Below are 13,008 nucleotides of genomic sequence, written 5' to 3'. Positions count from 1 at the left end.
GCTGGGCACTGGTGTCATGCTTTTCTTCTATTCACTGACAATTTTCTGAAGCCGTATTATTATTTTCCCCATGTTACAAATCAGGAAACTGAGACACAGGTTAAGCAACTTAACCAAGCTACAGGACAGGTGAGTAGAAGAGTTTGCATTCAGTCTCAGGTACCTGGCTCTAGAGTTTGTGCTTTTACCCTTATGCTGTATGCCTCTCAGACATGGGAGCTTGCTCTGACAGTGTTTTAAGTAGGTGTCCATCAAACAAATAAATATGAGATAATCTTCCAGGTAGCAATAAGTGCAGTAAAGAGAAATGAAATTGGGTAAGGGGTTTTAGAGAATAAATGAGGGGTGGTGTTTTAGATAGTGTACTTGCTTGGGCTACCATCACAAAATACCATAGAACGAGGGGCTTAACACAGACTGATTTTCTCAAATTTCTGGAGGCTAGAAGTTCAAGGTCAAGTTGCAGCATGTTTGGTTTCTCCAGAGGCATCTCTCTTTGATTGCAGATGACCATCTTCCCACATTGTCTTCCCACTGTGTGTTCATTTCCCTGGGATCTATCTGTACTCGTCTCTCATAAGGCCACAAGTCATTCTGAATTAGGGCCCACCCTGAAGGTCTCACTTTAACTTAATCTCTTCTTTCTGCAAATGTAGTTATGTTCTGAGCTACTAAGGGTTAAGATCTTAACATAGAAATTTGGAGGGGACACCCTTCCATCCTTAAGACTCCACCCTCTAGACCCCCAAATTCATGGTCTTGTGTAATACAAAATGCAGCAGCTCCAAGATCTTAACCCACTAGAGCATCAACTCTCAGTCCCAGATCTCACATGAACACCCCAAAATTAGGTGTGGGTGAGACTAGAGGTAAGATTCATCCTGAGCTGAAAATTCCTTTCCAGCCATGAACCTGGGAGATCAGGCAAGTTACACACTTCCAAGTACAATGGGCAGCAGGCACAGGTATTCCCATTGTAAAAGGGAGAAAGTGAAAAGAAGAAAGGGGCCATGGATCCCAAGCAAGTCAAAGCCAAGCAGGCCAAGGCTCATGCATCATCCGGTTGGCACTCTGTCCTTCTGGCCATCAAAGTGGTGGCCCTGCCTTCCAGGCCCCCTGGGGTAGCAGCATGGCCCACTGAAACCAAAGGGGAAACAGAGGCTGGACCTGGGGTGGGAGGGCAGCCATGTCAATCTCTGAACCATCTTCAGGCTCATTCTTCCCTTTTCTTGTTCACAGCCAGGTAATTCTGCTGTCCAGGCCACAGAACCCCAAAGGTCTGACAACCCTTTTCCTGTTGGCCTTGTAGAGTACAAGGCACTTGCCTTAGTCTAAGTGGGCAGTTTCTCTGCTAGTATAGCCCCGTCTCTGTGCATCCCTGCCTGATGAGATGAATGAGGGACACTCTCATGCAGTGATTATCCAGCGACCCCCTTTGTTCCCTCCAGAACACCCTTTCTCATTTTTTTTTTGCAATGTTGATAGGCTGAGAATTTTCCAAATCTTCAAGTCCTACCTTTTTGCTTAACAATTCCTTCTTTCTTTTTCCTCTCGTGTTAAACAGTAAGGCTAATCCAAGCTGGGCTCCTGATTTGTTAATATCAGCCTAGAGTGTTTTCTTTTAATTTTCTCCTGCTCTGTCCTCCATCATGAACTACATTAAATCACAAACTGCCACTTTCCCCTCTACTCCCATTCCCCTGGCTTTTATCAGTATTTCAGTGTTGGCTACCACAAGACTTGATTTTGCCTCAAGCATTTGGTGTATTCAGCAAACCAGTTCTTGTCTTTATATTTGCAGAAGAGACAGGAACTTGAGAATATATTGTATTTTATTATTTTCTATTTATGAAATAATACATGCTTATACAAATAATGATACATGAAAAGATAAAAAGTCCACTAATTATGTAATTACACAAGGAAAACCACTTTTAATATTTACTATATATTTTCTGGTCTGTGTGCATTTATTTATATATATGTACTTTTAGAAATAGAATTATCAATTTTATAATTTTGCATCCTGTCCTTTTCTCTTAAATATACCACTAGTATTTTTCCATTATCTTAAATACTTTTTGAAAGAAAGTGTCCATGAGCAGGGGAGGGACAGAGAGGAAGCGGGGGGAGAGAAAATCTTAAGCAGGCTCCATGCTTAGCACAGAATCTGACATGGGGCTTGATCTCATGGCCGTTGGGACCATGTCCTGAGCTGAAATGGAGACTTGCATTTAACCGACTGAGCCACCCAGATGCCCCAGTTTTCTTAAATTTTTTTGAAAGTATCTTGAATGGCTATATAACACTGTAAACGATGGTCACAACATGATTTTATTAGACACGGAGGCTATTTTCAGTTTTGGCATTGAGCAAAAATCTTGGACCGTAGCTGTATTTATTAAACTATATTCACAAAGTAAAACATCTGGGTTGTATTTTAAGTTTCTTCAAGCATTGTTTCAAGAAATATACAGTGTGTTGTTAATGTACACATTTTCAAGTGATCTTTGGATTCACTTTTGCTTTTCCCTCTTATATACAATCTTTGACATGATATTCCATCTTCCTTGGTATCTGACTCCTCATGTGTTTAAAGATGATAACCCACCGGATTATGGGAAGAGTAAATGAAACTTTATGAAGCACCATGCCCTGAACTTAACAGATGTGCAATAATTATTTACCAGCATATCATGAGATTGCTTTTGAGAAAGTTTGTGCTTGTAGATTATCACTGTTTGAACATACTGGGCAAGTTGTGTATCTGAGAGCTTGCAGGTACAAGTATTGGCACCAGTAGAGGGCAGAAACCATTGGAAGATTCTAAGGAGGTGTGACTTGTGACTCCCCTCATTCTCACCCTGACCTCTGGATCCCAGAGGCTCCAAGGCTCCAAACATTTCTTCTCAAGTATATGTATTTATTTAATACCCACATTAAAAACAAGTGCTTGTTTTGAGTTAAAAGATTTTTAAAAATTATTTTATAGGCTCTTTGCTTTATGGGATGTCTGCTTACCTAGAAATGTTAGCACATGTAAATGTCCTTTTTGTGTTCATGTATTTATATCTGCCATGCCAGCCATCTCTGCCAGCATGTTGTATTATCAGTATAATAAATACATCCAGGTAAGTGCTTAACTGGGCCAAGCCTAAATAGAAGCATAGTAAAGTCTGGTGCCTGGAGTAAGGATGAATTATCCATAGAGCATATATATGAGCAACTGTATTTTGTGAAATAATTTACAGGTTTTTTTCAAAATCTTCAAATACTCACCCAACCTGTTAGAAATGGGGCGATCAGGTTTGCAGGCTTCCTTATTTCCATCATTGCGTCAGGCAAGTGTGTTTCTTTCCCTTTCTTCCTTATCCCACATCTAAGGGAAATGTAGGGGGAAGGAGAGCACCATAAATACATTCATTAAATACACTTCTCTAAGAAATAACTCACCCACAGAGATTCTCTGAAGACATTGTTTAAAGAGAAGGGAATCCTAGGTGTGACTTCGGAGTGCCAGCTCTCTCCTAGAAACTGTATTGCAGCTGTTCAGCTGAATTTGCAAAACAACTTGAAACTCTTGGCATCCCAACATCAGCAATAATCTGAGACTCCACTGTGTAAACTGAGGGGCTTTGCCTGATCCTCTCCTTGGAACAGTATCTGGAAAGTAGTAGATTCTCAAAAACATGAATTGAATTAAACCTCTCAAGGCTATACCTGTGCTAAAGAAATGGGCCATATTCAAACTTAAGGACATGCTAAGAATTGTGGTTAATGTTTGCTAGGTTCTTACTGAGTGCTGGGCACAGTGCCAAACACTGTACGCATATTCTAATTAACTCTGTACAGTAGCCCCTCCCCACCCAGGATAGATACTTTTAAATCTCCTTGTTTGACAGAAAGCTCACTGATGTAGTGCTGCAACTAGATTTTGCACCCAGAAAGCATAACCCCTGATGCCACAGTTTTAGTCAGCAAATTGTACTGCAACTTTTAGTTGCCTGCCATTTCTTTCGTTATGTGAAATGTTGCTAAGCATTATAGGAAAAAAGGGTTTTGTGGCCTGAAACTGTGGGGAACATTAGATTAAAGGAAATTAAACTTGGCTTCCTACTTCAGGAATTCGCTGAGCTTCTAGCATACTACTACAACCACTTAGGAATCTTCCAGAGAGGATATAGAATGCANGACACTAGTAGTGTCTTGTGGAGCCAGCATTCTGTGGAAAATGGTTTGTAAAATGTTTGCCAAACAATAGATTTTGCTGTGTCCTCTCCTTCCTAAAGAGGAGAGTGAGAAATCCATCCACTGAAGTCTGTTGCTGTTAGATCGTGGAGTCATCTACTGATTCTTCTCATGGTACTGGATCTGTGTTTAAAAGGAAATAATTCACTTTTCTTTTTTTAACATTTCATGTCATTTTCTTATAGTGAACTAAGTTAAGTATTGTATAAGAATAGGATGGGGCTCACAGACTTACTCAGTTTTACAGTGTTATTTCCTGCATCCCAGTTCGCCTGAGCTAACAAGGCTGATAGAATTGTGGTCACAATTTTGCATCAGCCTCCAAGCAAATGAGAAAGGTTGACCTTGAAAGCTTTATCCAGTCCTCTTGACATTTGACTTCCCAGTGGCACAAAAGGTGGCCACTTACCCTAGAAGTATAAAAATATCTGGTCTTTGCTTTTATTCTTAAAAAAATATCTTATAAGCTGATTTTCAAAACATTTGGGGAGATAAATTGACTTGTAATATTTGAAAGTTCGTGCACCTAGACCTACCTTAAAATAAGGTTTGTGCAGGGAAAAAAACACACTTTTTGGGTTTTGGCCAGCAGTTGTCCTTTCGGGACATTTCTTCCATATGGTGCTGTATGATAGAGACCAAAATTTATAGTTGGTGATTTCCTGAATAACAACTCAGATAGCAAAAGCCTCAGTGAAACAACTTGCATATGTTCTGCAAGGCACAAAGTTGCACAGTAGAATGGACCATTTGTGTCATGGCTTTTATAAGGGTTTTTTTGTTTTGTTTTTTGGTCTCTTACAAGACAAAATGGCATTTGTTATTTTTCTTCTTGGCCTTAACCAAAAAAAAAAAAATTAAGAAGCTTCTTGAATGATAAAAAAGAAAGTTCCTTTTCCTCTTACTTCTAATTTCTCTGCCCCCAGCGGGTGACCTGAACTTTCCCTACAGAAAGAAGAGAAAAGAAGCACGTGGATAGAAAAGTAGTGCCTTCGTCCTGAAAAGGAAGATGAAGTTCTAGAATAGCTCTTCATATTCTCATAAGAAATAGCTCCAACTTTTGCTTTGGAATAAGACGTTCAAATACTGGTGTTGTGGGGTAAATCAGTAGAAGGACAAGAAGCAGTCAGTGGAATGGCAACAGGAGGAGACACAGGCCAGTTCTGGTTTTCATTTGTGAGGTTTTTTTAGGTCGATTTTAAAGACAGGCTCTTGATGACAGGAGGTCTTTGTAGCTTGATTTTCTGTGTACATACTTTATGTCCTATCCATATGTAAACCATCCCTGCATGGATCATTAGAATAGAATCAAGAGTCTACAGATAACTTCTTAGATTTACAGTCAATTGGTTTTTAATAAGGATGCCAGTTTAATGGGGAAAAGCATAATCTTTTTAACAAATGGTGCTGGGACAACTATAAATCTACATGCAAAAGAATAAATTCGGACCCTTACCTCTCAAAATTTACCAAAAAACAAAAACAAAGAAACTCAAAGTGCATCAAAAGCCTAAATGTGAAAGTTAAAACTATAAAGCTGTTAGAAGAAAACATAGGTAAATGGTTGTGACCTTCAGTTAGGCAATGGTTTCTTAGCTATGACCTCAAAAGTATAGGCAACAAAAAATAGATGAATGGGACTTTGTCAAAATTAAAAACATTTTTGTACTTCAAAAGACGACATCAAGAAAGTAAGAAGACAACAAACACAAAATGAAGACAGACACTCAAATAATTTGTCTGATAAAAGACTTGTATATCAAATATAAAGAACTCTTATAATCCCATTATGAAAAGATAACCCAAGTAAAACATGGGATTTGAATAGATATTACTCTAGTAAAGATATACAGATGGGCTATAAGTACATAAGATATTCAGTATCATTAGCCATGAGGGAAATGAAAAGAACCATTATAAGTTGCCACTTTGCATTTACTAGGATGGCTATAATCAAAAAGACATCTAAGTGTTGGCAAGAATGTGGAGAAATTAGAATCTCCTTATTAGTACTGGTAGGACTGTAAAATGTTGCTCCCTCTCTGGAGAACAATCTGGAAGTTCCTCAAAAGGCTAAACACAGATTTACCTTAGGACCCAGAAATTCCGCTTCTGGGTGTATAACCATGAGAAATGAGAGTCTCTATCAATGCAATCACTTGTACACTAATGTTAGTATACAGGTTAATAGCATTGTTCTTAATAGCCAAAAAGTGGGAAAAACTAAGATATCAATAAACTGATGAAGTGTGATATAGCCTTAGTGTAGAATATTATTCAGCTATAAAATGGAGAGCAGTATTAATACATTCTACACCATAGATGAACCTTGAAAACAGCATGCTAAGTGAAAGAACTGAGTCACTAAAGGCCACATATTATAGGATTCCATTTTTTGAAATGTACAGAATAGGCCTGTCAATAGAAAGTACTTTAGTGGGTTGGGAATAACAGGGTTAAGTGGAGAGTGACCGTTAATGGGTATCGAATTTCTTTTTGGAGTGATGGAAATGTTCCAAAATTGATGATGATCTCACAACCTTATAAATAAGCTAAAAATCATTGCATTGTACATTTTAAATGAATGAGTGTATGATATATGGATTATTTCTCAATAAAATGGTTAATAAAATCATAGAATGTAATTATACTGTCATATTGAATTCTGTTCTGATTTTGGACTCCCGGGCTAAGACTCAGTTTAGAGTTTCAAGTGACCCCTTCAGTACATCCAGCTATGGATCACAGAGACAGACTTCCTGAACCTCAGGCCAGTTGTCTCTACATTGTGCTTGCTACAGAAAGTTTGATAACAGATCGTAAAAATCACACTTAGGATTTTTGTTGGTTTCGCTCAGTAACCCTGGCTTCTGTAACAGATAAGCCACTGAGTTGAGTTGACAGTAGAAATTCTATTCTTGCTCGTGTAACACTCAATAATGTAAGACAAGGATAAGAGGCTTCTTTACCACAGTTATTCAGGAACCAGACTGAGGAAAGTTCTTTGCCTTTCTCTTTCAAGGCTTCCATGAGTTTTAGTATCCTGCTCACAAACAGCAGAGGAGATAGTGGAACTTACCCATAGAAGACATTCCTGAGGCAAGCCTAGGGACAGTGCACATCATTTCCTCTCATATACTCTGGTCACAAGCCAATCACTTGGCCCCAAACCAAGAGTGTCGGACTGGGAAATGTAGACCCTGGCCAGCGGTCACTCCTTACTATCTCCTACCTTCTGGGATGAACCAGAAGGTATCGCTGTTCTAAGTTCTTTCCTTATATTTTTTGTAAAGTAAATCAAAAGGATTTTCAGCCCACATGACTGTTCTAGTTTAGAAGTTTGCATATTATAGTTTTTGCTTCATTGCGAGGTATTTTAATACGGTTAGAACAAGGTTAAGTAACCAGTCTATCTGATTATTTTGTCAGGGTTTACTACCTGTCCCAGGAGAATAGTCATGCTATCAATCAGTTTTTATTAATCATGTACTAATAATTGAGAGGAGTTTCCAAATAGTGTATTTTAGAAGACTCTTTGAGATCTTATGTAGGCTTACAAGAGTTCTCTAGGAGGTAACTCCATTTGGAGAGGCTCTCAGCTTCCCATACCCAATCCCTGCTTGAAACGGCACCCAGAAGAGACAGCCTATGCCATTTACCATTCATCATTTCAAGACAGGTGACAAAGAGGGAATTCTAAGAGAATATATGAAACCCCAGGAAATTAACTCAACTCCTATACTATCCTCTGACCTTATACTGAATTAGTGGCAGCACGTATGTCTCCAAACCATAGGAATCTTATTGCTGCTCTGGAAGTAGCCTGGGTGAGTCAGGAGAAGTTAAAAGTTAGAATTAGAGGAGCAGAGGTCCCGGCAGCTTTTTGAGGTCTTTCACTTACTAGTTGTGTGGCATTGGGATTTTCCAAGCCTCAGATTATCATCTATAAATGGTGATCCTAGTGGCACCTCTTCTTTATGAGGTGATCTTGAGGATTAAGTGATAATTCCCATGAGGCATTAAATACAGGTTCTAGCACAAAATAGTGCTTTAAATATGAATTATCATTGATGATAATGGCATCATCATTTAACTTCCAAGGCAGATACCTACCTTGATGCCTGATGCTGCGAAAATGTTACATTGACAAATCTTTAGCAGTGTCCCAGGAGATTTTATGATGCAGCTGTGATGCTTGGAAAAGTCTTTCTGACACACTCAGAATCTGTCATTAAATCACGATCTTTTGTGTACCTTCTATGTGTGAACACATCACCAGGCACAGAGGCATTGATTATAAACAGGAGATAGCTTTTGCTTTGAGTAGTTCATAAAGTGATAAGCATTAGCAGTGAGTGCATTTTAAATAGGCTGTAATTAACCCAACTTTTTTGGTACCCTTAGTGTTTGAAGCCAGCTACACATATCTTCTAGTGTAGACAAAAATAAGTGTTGGGGCGCCTCAGACACTTAAGCATCTGACTCTTGATTTAGACTCAGGTCAAGAGCTCATGGATCGTGAGATCAAGCCCCACATTGAGCTCTGCACTGACTGCAAAGAGCCTGCTTGGGATTCCCTCTCTCCCTTCCTCTGCCCCTCCCCACCTCATGCGCTCGCTTGCTCTCTCTCTCTCTCAAATCTTGTTTTAAAAAGTGTGATTATCTTTTTCTTAACAATCACAAGTCTGAAATACCATATTTCACTTTTTATTTTAGCTTCCTGCCCTTTGCTCCCTATTGTCAATTTAACCCCTTCCACCACCAGTTGTAAGTTTACCTCTCACCCACTCCTCACACATCTACTTCAATCACAGAATGGTGATAAAGCAATTATATACTGTGTGAAACAGTTTATTAAATTTCCAAGCTAATTATTCAAAAACAGATTGTGTTTTAATATGAATTAGCATAATACTGTGATCTGTAGTTTATGTAGATTCGAAAATTGGCCTAAGAGGGGCACTTGTTGGGATAAGTAAGCACTGGGTGCTGTATGTAAGTGATGAATCACTGAATTCTACTTCTGAAACCAGTGTTGCACTGTATGTTAACTAAAATACAAATTAAAAAAAAAAGATCAGAAAATTGGCCTACTGTGGTTTTTAATTTGGCCAGATTTTTATTTTAAAAGGCAACATTACTATCTATTGCTTAATTTTTTAAAAGTTTCTCAAGTTTGTGATACTCCTACCTCCGTGATTTGAAGCAAGGCTCATATATACCGCATATCCCTTATGTCCCTTGTATGTGATATGTGAAAGCCAAGGTCTTCATGTCGTTTTACTAGTTCCTTATTCTCTCAGTTTCATGGTCTCCCTAGGATCCTAGGTCTGGGAAAAAATTCATGATCCCATCATTCTAATTCCCTGTCCCTTTAGCAGAGGAGAAAACAGGCTCTTAGAGATTAGGGGACATACTTGGGGTCACACAGTGGACATGGGGCTGCATCCCCCATGCAGAGAGCTCTCTTCACACCAGGCCCTGTCTGGGAATATTTTCCTTTCTTTTGACCTCCTTTTCAAAGCTGTCACCAAGTCCTGTTATTCCTTCCTTGAAATGTCTCCTGGCTTCCCACCTGCCCGTCTCTTCCTGTCTAATCCAGTCCCTTGGTTCTTCACAATGGGAGAGGCCTGACAGAGTACTTTGTCTCAGGGCATCCGTCATACAAGATTAATTTTCTCTAATTACCACTGTCAGCGTGTCACTCCTCTGCTGCGGGGCTGCCAGGAGCTCCCCACTTCCTTTGGTGACAGGTAACAACACTTCTCCTGTGCTAGATGTTCCGGAGCCCGGCTTAGTATATTCAGCTTCATTTCCTTTCTCTCCATGAGCTCCAGAAGCCCTAAGTCTTCTGTGGCTTTTCTCTATGACTTAGCCATCTTTCCCTTATGCATTTAATCAGTCTTGCTCCCAGGTTTCTAGTGCTTCTCTGCCTTTCCAAGTACTCCAGTTTTCTAGGCCAAATCTAAGTCCCATCACCTTTTTAGTGCTCTCCCTGATTAGTTCAGTGATAAACTAATTGCCGTCTTTTATTCCCAACCTTCTTTTTTTTTTTTAGTTGGTTTATTTTTAGAGAGAGAGGGAGTGGCGTGCACACATGTGCACACATATACATGTGCACCAGTGGGGAAGGGGCGGAGGGCGGGGCGGGGCGGGGAGGGGAGAGAATCCCAAGCAGGCTTTGCGCTGTCAGCGTGGAGCTGGAGGAAGGGTGTGATCCCATGAACTGTTAGATCATAACCTGAGCTGAAACCAAGAGTTGGAGGCTTAGCCTACTGAGCCACCCAGGCTCCCCTCCTAGCCTCAAGCTTAAGCACTACCATGTAACACTGGGCATGATAAACTTTCTTATATGGTTCTTTGGTTTTTCCTTGGAATTGCATTGCAATTTCCATTATATTTAATGCTCTTTAAAGGCACATTTATATTTGTTTATTTTTTTCACATGTTGCATGTTTTACAGTGCTTAATAAGTGGTCAGTAAATACTCACTGCTTATTGGGGGTTCTCTGAGCTTTTAAAAGATGTTGCCAAGAAGCAGTTGAGATATTTTACAATATTCACTGCTTGGATCAGGATTAGTTGTTAATATTGCAAAACTGTTCTCCTGTGCCAAATGTTGATAGGATCATCTGCAGATATGTTAATGATCTTTAGGCCAGGACTGGCCATATCAGTATGGTACTCATACTAATCGTTCGTTTGTGGATCGATAGCAGGGAGGTGGGGGCTCCTTCGCTGAACACCTGCAATCTGCCTCATGGATCTTACAGTAGGTTAGTAGTTACTTGAGAACAGATAGGAATCACATTATCTTTATAAGTCTGGCAAATTCTCAACACACCAGCCTGAAATGTAAGCTGGCCCAGCCTCCTCTCTCACTGTGTGTCCTTGAGCCTGCAATGACCTTGGTGCTCTCTTTTCTACAATATTGGCACAACGTCCTAAGATTTAATCTGATCTTTTTCTAAGATATGTTTTTCATAATTCAGTAAATACTGCATCTTCCTGCAAAAGTAAGACTGTTGTAATAAGTTGCTGGTATTAGAAAAAGGAATGTGTATTATTTGAAGAAACTGACCTTCTTACCTTCTCCGGTAGTCCTTTCTGGACAGAGGCAAGCTGCAGATTTTACCATACCTTGGGCTATGCTTTCCCCACAGCATCAGCCCTACAAAAATCTCCACCACTTTGGGTCCATAAACTTGGGATTATTTTTTCTATAATGTCAGCAGACGAATTCCACCATACAAAATGGTTTGGCCATTTTACTCTTTGGCGCAGAAGAAAATTGGCAGAGACTCAGACCAAGGTGAAGTTGACAAGCTCTGGTTTGGAAGTGAGTTTGGTGGCTCTAGGCTTTGGGTCCCCCTTGTTCATATCATATTCTGAATCCTTGCCCGCCCAGAAAGTCCTCTCTCCCCATCCCAGACAGCAAAAAATGTTTCAGATTCTGCTCCCTTTGTTAATGTCTCCAAGAGACATACCAAGATGTTGTGTCTCTTCATCTACACAGACTTACCTAACTGGAGTCACTTGAAGGTGTTTTGTTTTGTTTTCTTTTTTCATCCTTCTAGGTGGATGGAAGTCTGCTTAGTTGAAGAATTGCCACCAACCACTGAACTGGAAGAAGGGCTCCGGAATGGAGTTTACCTTGCAAAGTTAGCCAAGTTCTTTGCCCCAAAAATGGTATCAGAGAAAAAGATCTATGATGTGGAACAAACACGTTACAAGGTAACTGAGATCTAATTGGTTTTTGGCTCCCATCTGAAAGGGAAAGTTCAGTATTTCATTTCCTCTCCCTGCTTTTACTCACAGTGTTTGTACAAGGATTTTGTGGAATGGGAGGAGGGGGTGTCCTTGGTCTTTGAAGCCTGTTAATAATGATTGCTGAGGCGGCAGCAGTTTGAAAAGCAGAGCGTTTCTATTTCTGGGCTGAGGCTGAGACACGTCTGATGTGTGCCGCTTCTCAGGCTCCCTCGCCCCATTCTTCCTTCATGGAGGTCATTTTTATTAGCACCAGTAAATGTAAAAGCGAGGGTACTTTACCCTCCTTTTTTCTGCCACCGACTCAGTTTATTACTCCCCTTGTTCTCATCAAGGACTAAAGTACCCAGCTGGGACTTGAACTTGTGGCCCCAGAGAGTTAGGGCTAATGTGATCCAGTCAATAATAACTTTGAGTAGTCAAGTAGGAATTCTGTTCGATTTAATGCTTAAAACAAATAACATCAATTTTTTGTAGGCAACCAGTTTTAATTATTTCATGGCTAATTTGGGAATGTACACGGGAGAGGAAACAAAACCAAAACAAACAATAGTCTTAATTTAAAAAATTATACTTTAGAGACACATGTTTAAATATTTACATAGAGTGTGGTATATTTAGGACTTGGTCCTCAGTAATCAGGAGGAGGATGGAAAGAGATTCAAGACTGGCCATAAGTTCATAATGGTTGAGGTTGAGTGATGGGTACATAGGAGTTCACTATTCTGTTTCATCAACATGTTTGACATTTTCCATTAAGGAATGAAGGACAAAAAGGCAAACACCAACCTAAAACACTTCTCCATTAGATGTGTCTTCAAAAAAGGAGTTTTTAAGTGTTTGGTATTCTCTCCTGGAGTCAGTGATTTCTTGTGCACTTTGGGCCAGGATTTCTAAAGCTTCTTTGAAATGTGATTCTATATTTTCTTAATCTTTTGTACAGTTGACCTTTGACCAATGAGGGTGTTAGGGATGCCCCTCCCACTGCACAGT

The 13,008-nt window shown here is 39.8% G+C and overlaps 1 protein-coding gene across 1 annotated transcript in view; it reads left to right on the top strand.

The window, feature by feature from the left end:
* The window catches only part of IQGAP2 (IQ motif containing GTPase activating protein 2), a 294,214-nt gene that overhangs the window by 133,384 nt on the left and 147,822 nt on the right, over positions 1-13,008 (top strand). Inside the window, exon 3 of the mRNA XM_077759841.1 lies at positions 11,826-11,982. Coding sequence (XP_077615967.1) covers positions 11,826-11,982 — 157 coding nt within the window. The remainder of the gene's footprint in view (positions 1-11,825; positions 11,983-13,008) is intronic.

This window comes from Crocuta crocuta, unplaced genomic scaffold, assembly GCF_008692635.1.
Source record: "Crocuta crocuta isolate KB4526 unplaced genomic scaffold, BGI_CrCroc_1.0 scaffold162, whole genome shotgun sequence".
In the NCBI taxonomy this organism is placed as follows: domain Eukaryota; kingdom Metazoa; phylum Chordata; class Mammalia; order Carnivora; family Hyaenidae; genus Crocuta; species Crocuta crocuta.
This window is presented reverse-complemented; position numbering and strand designations above follow the sequence as displayed.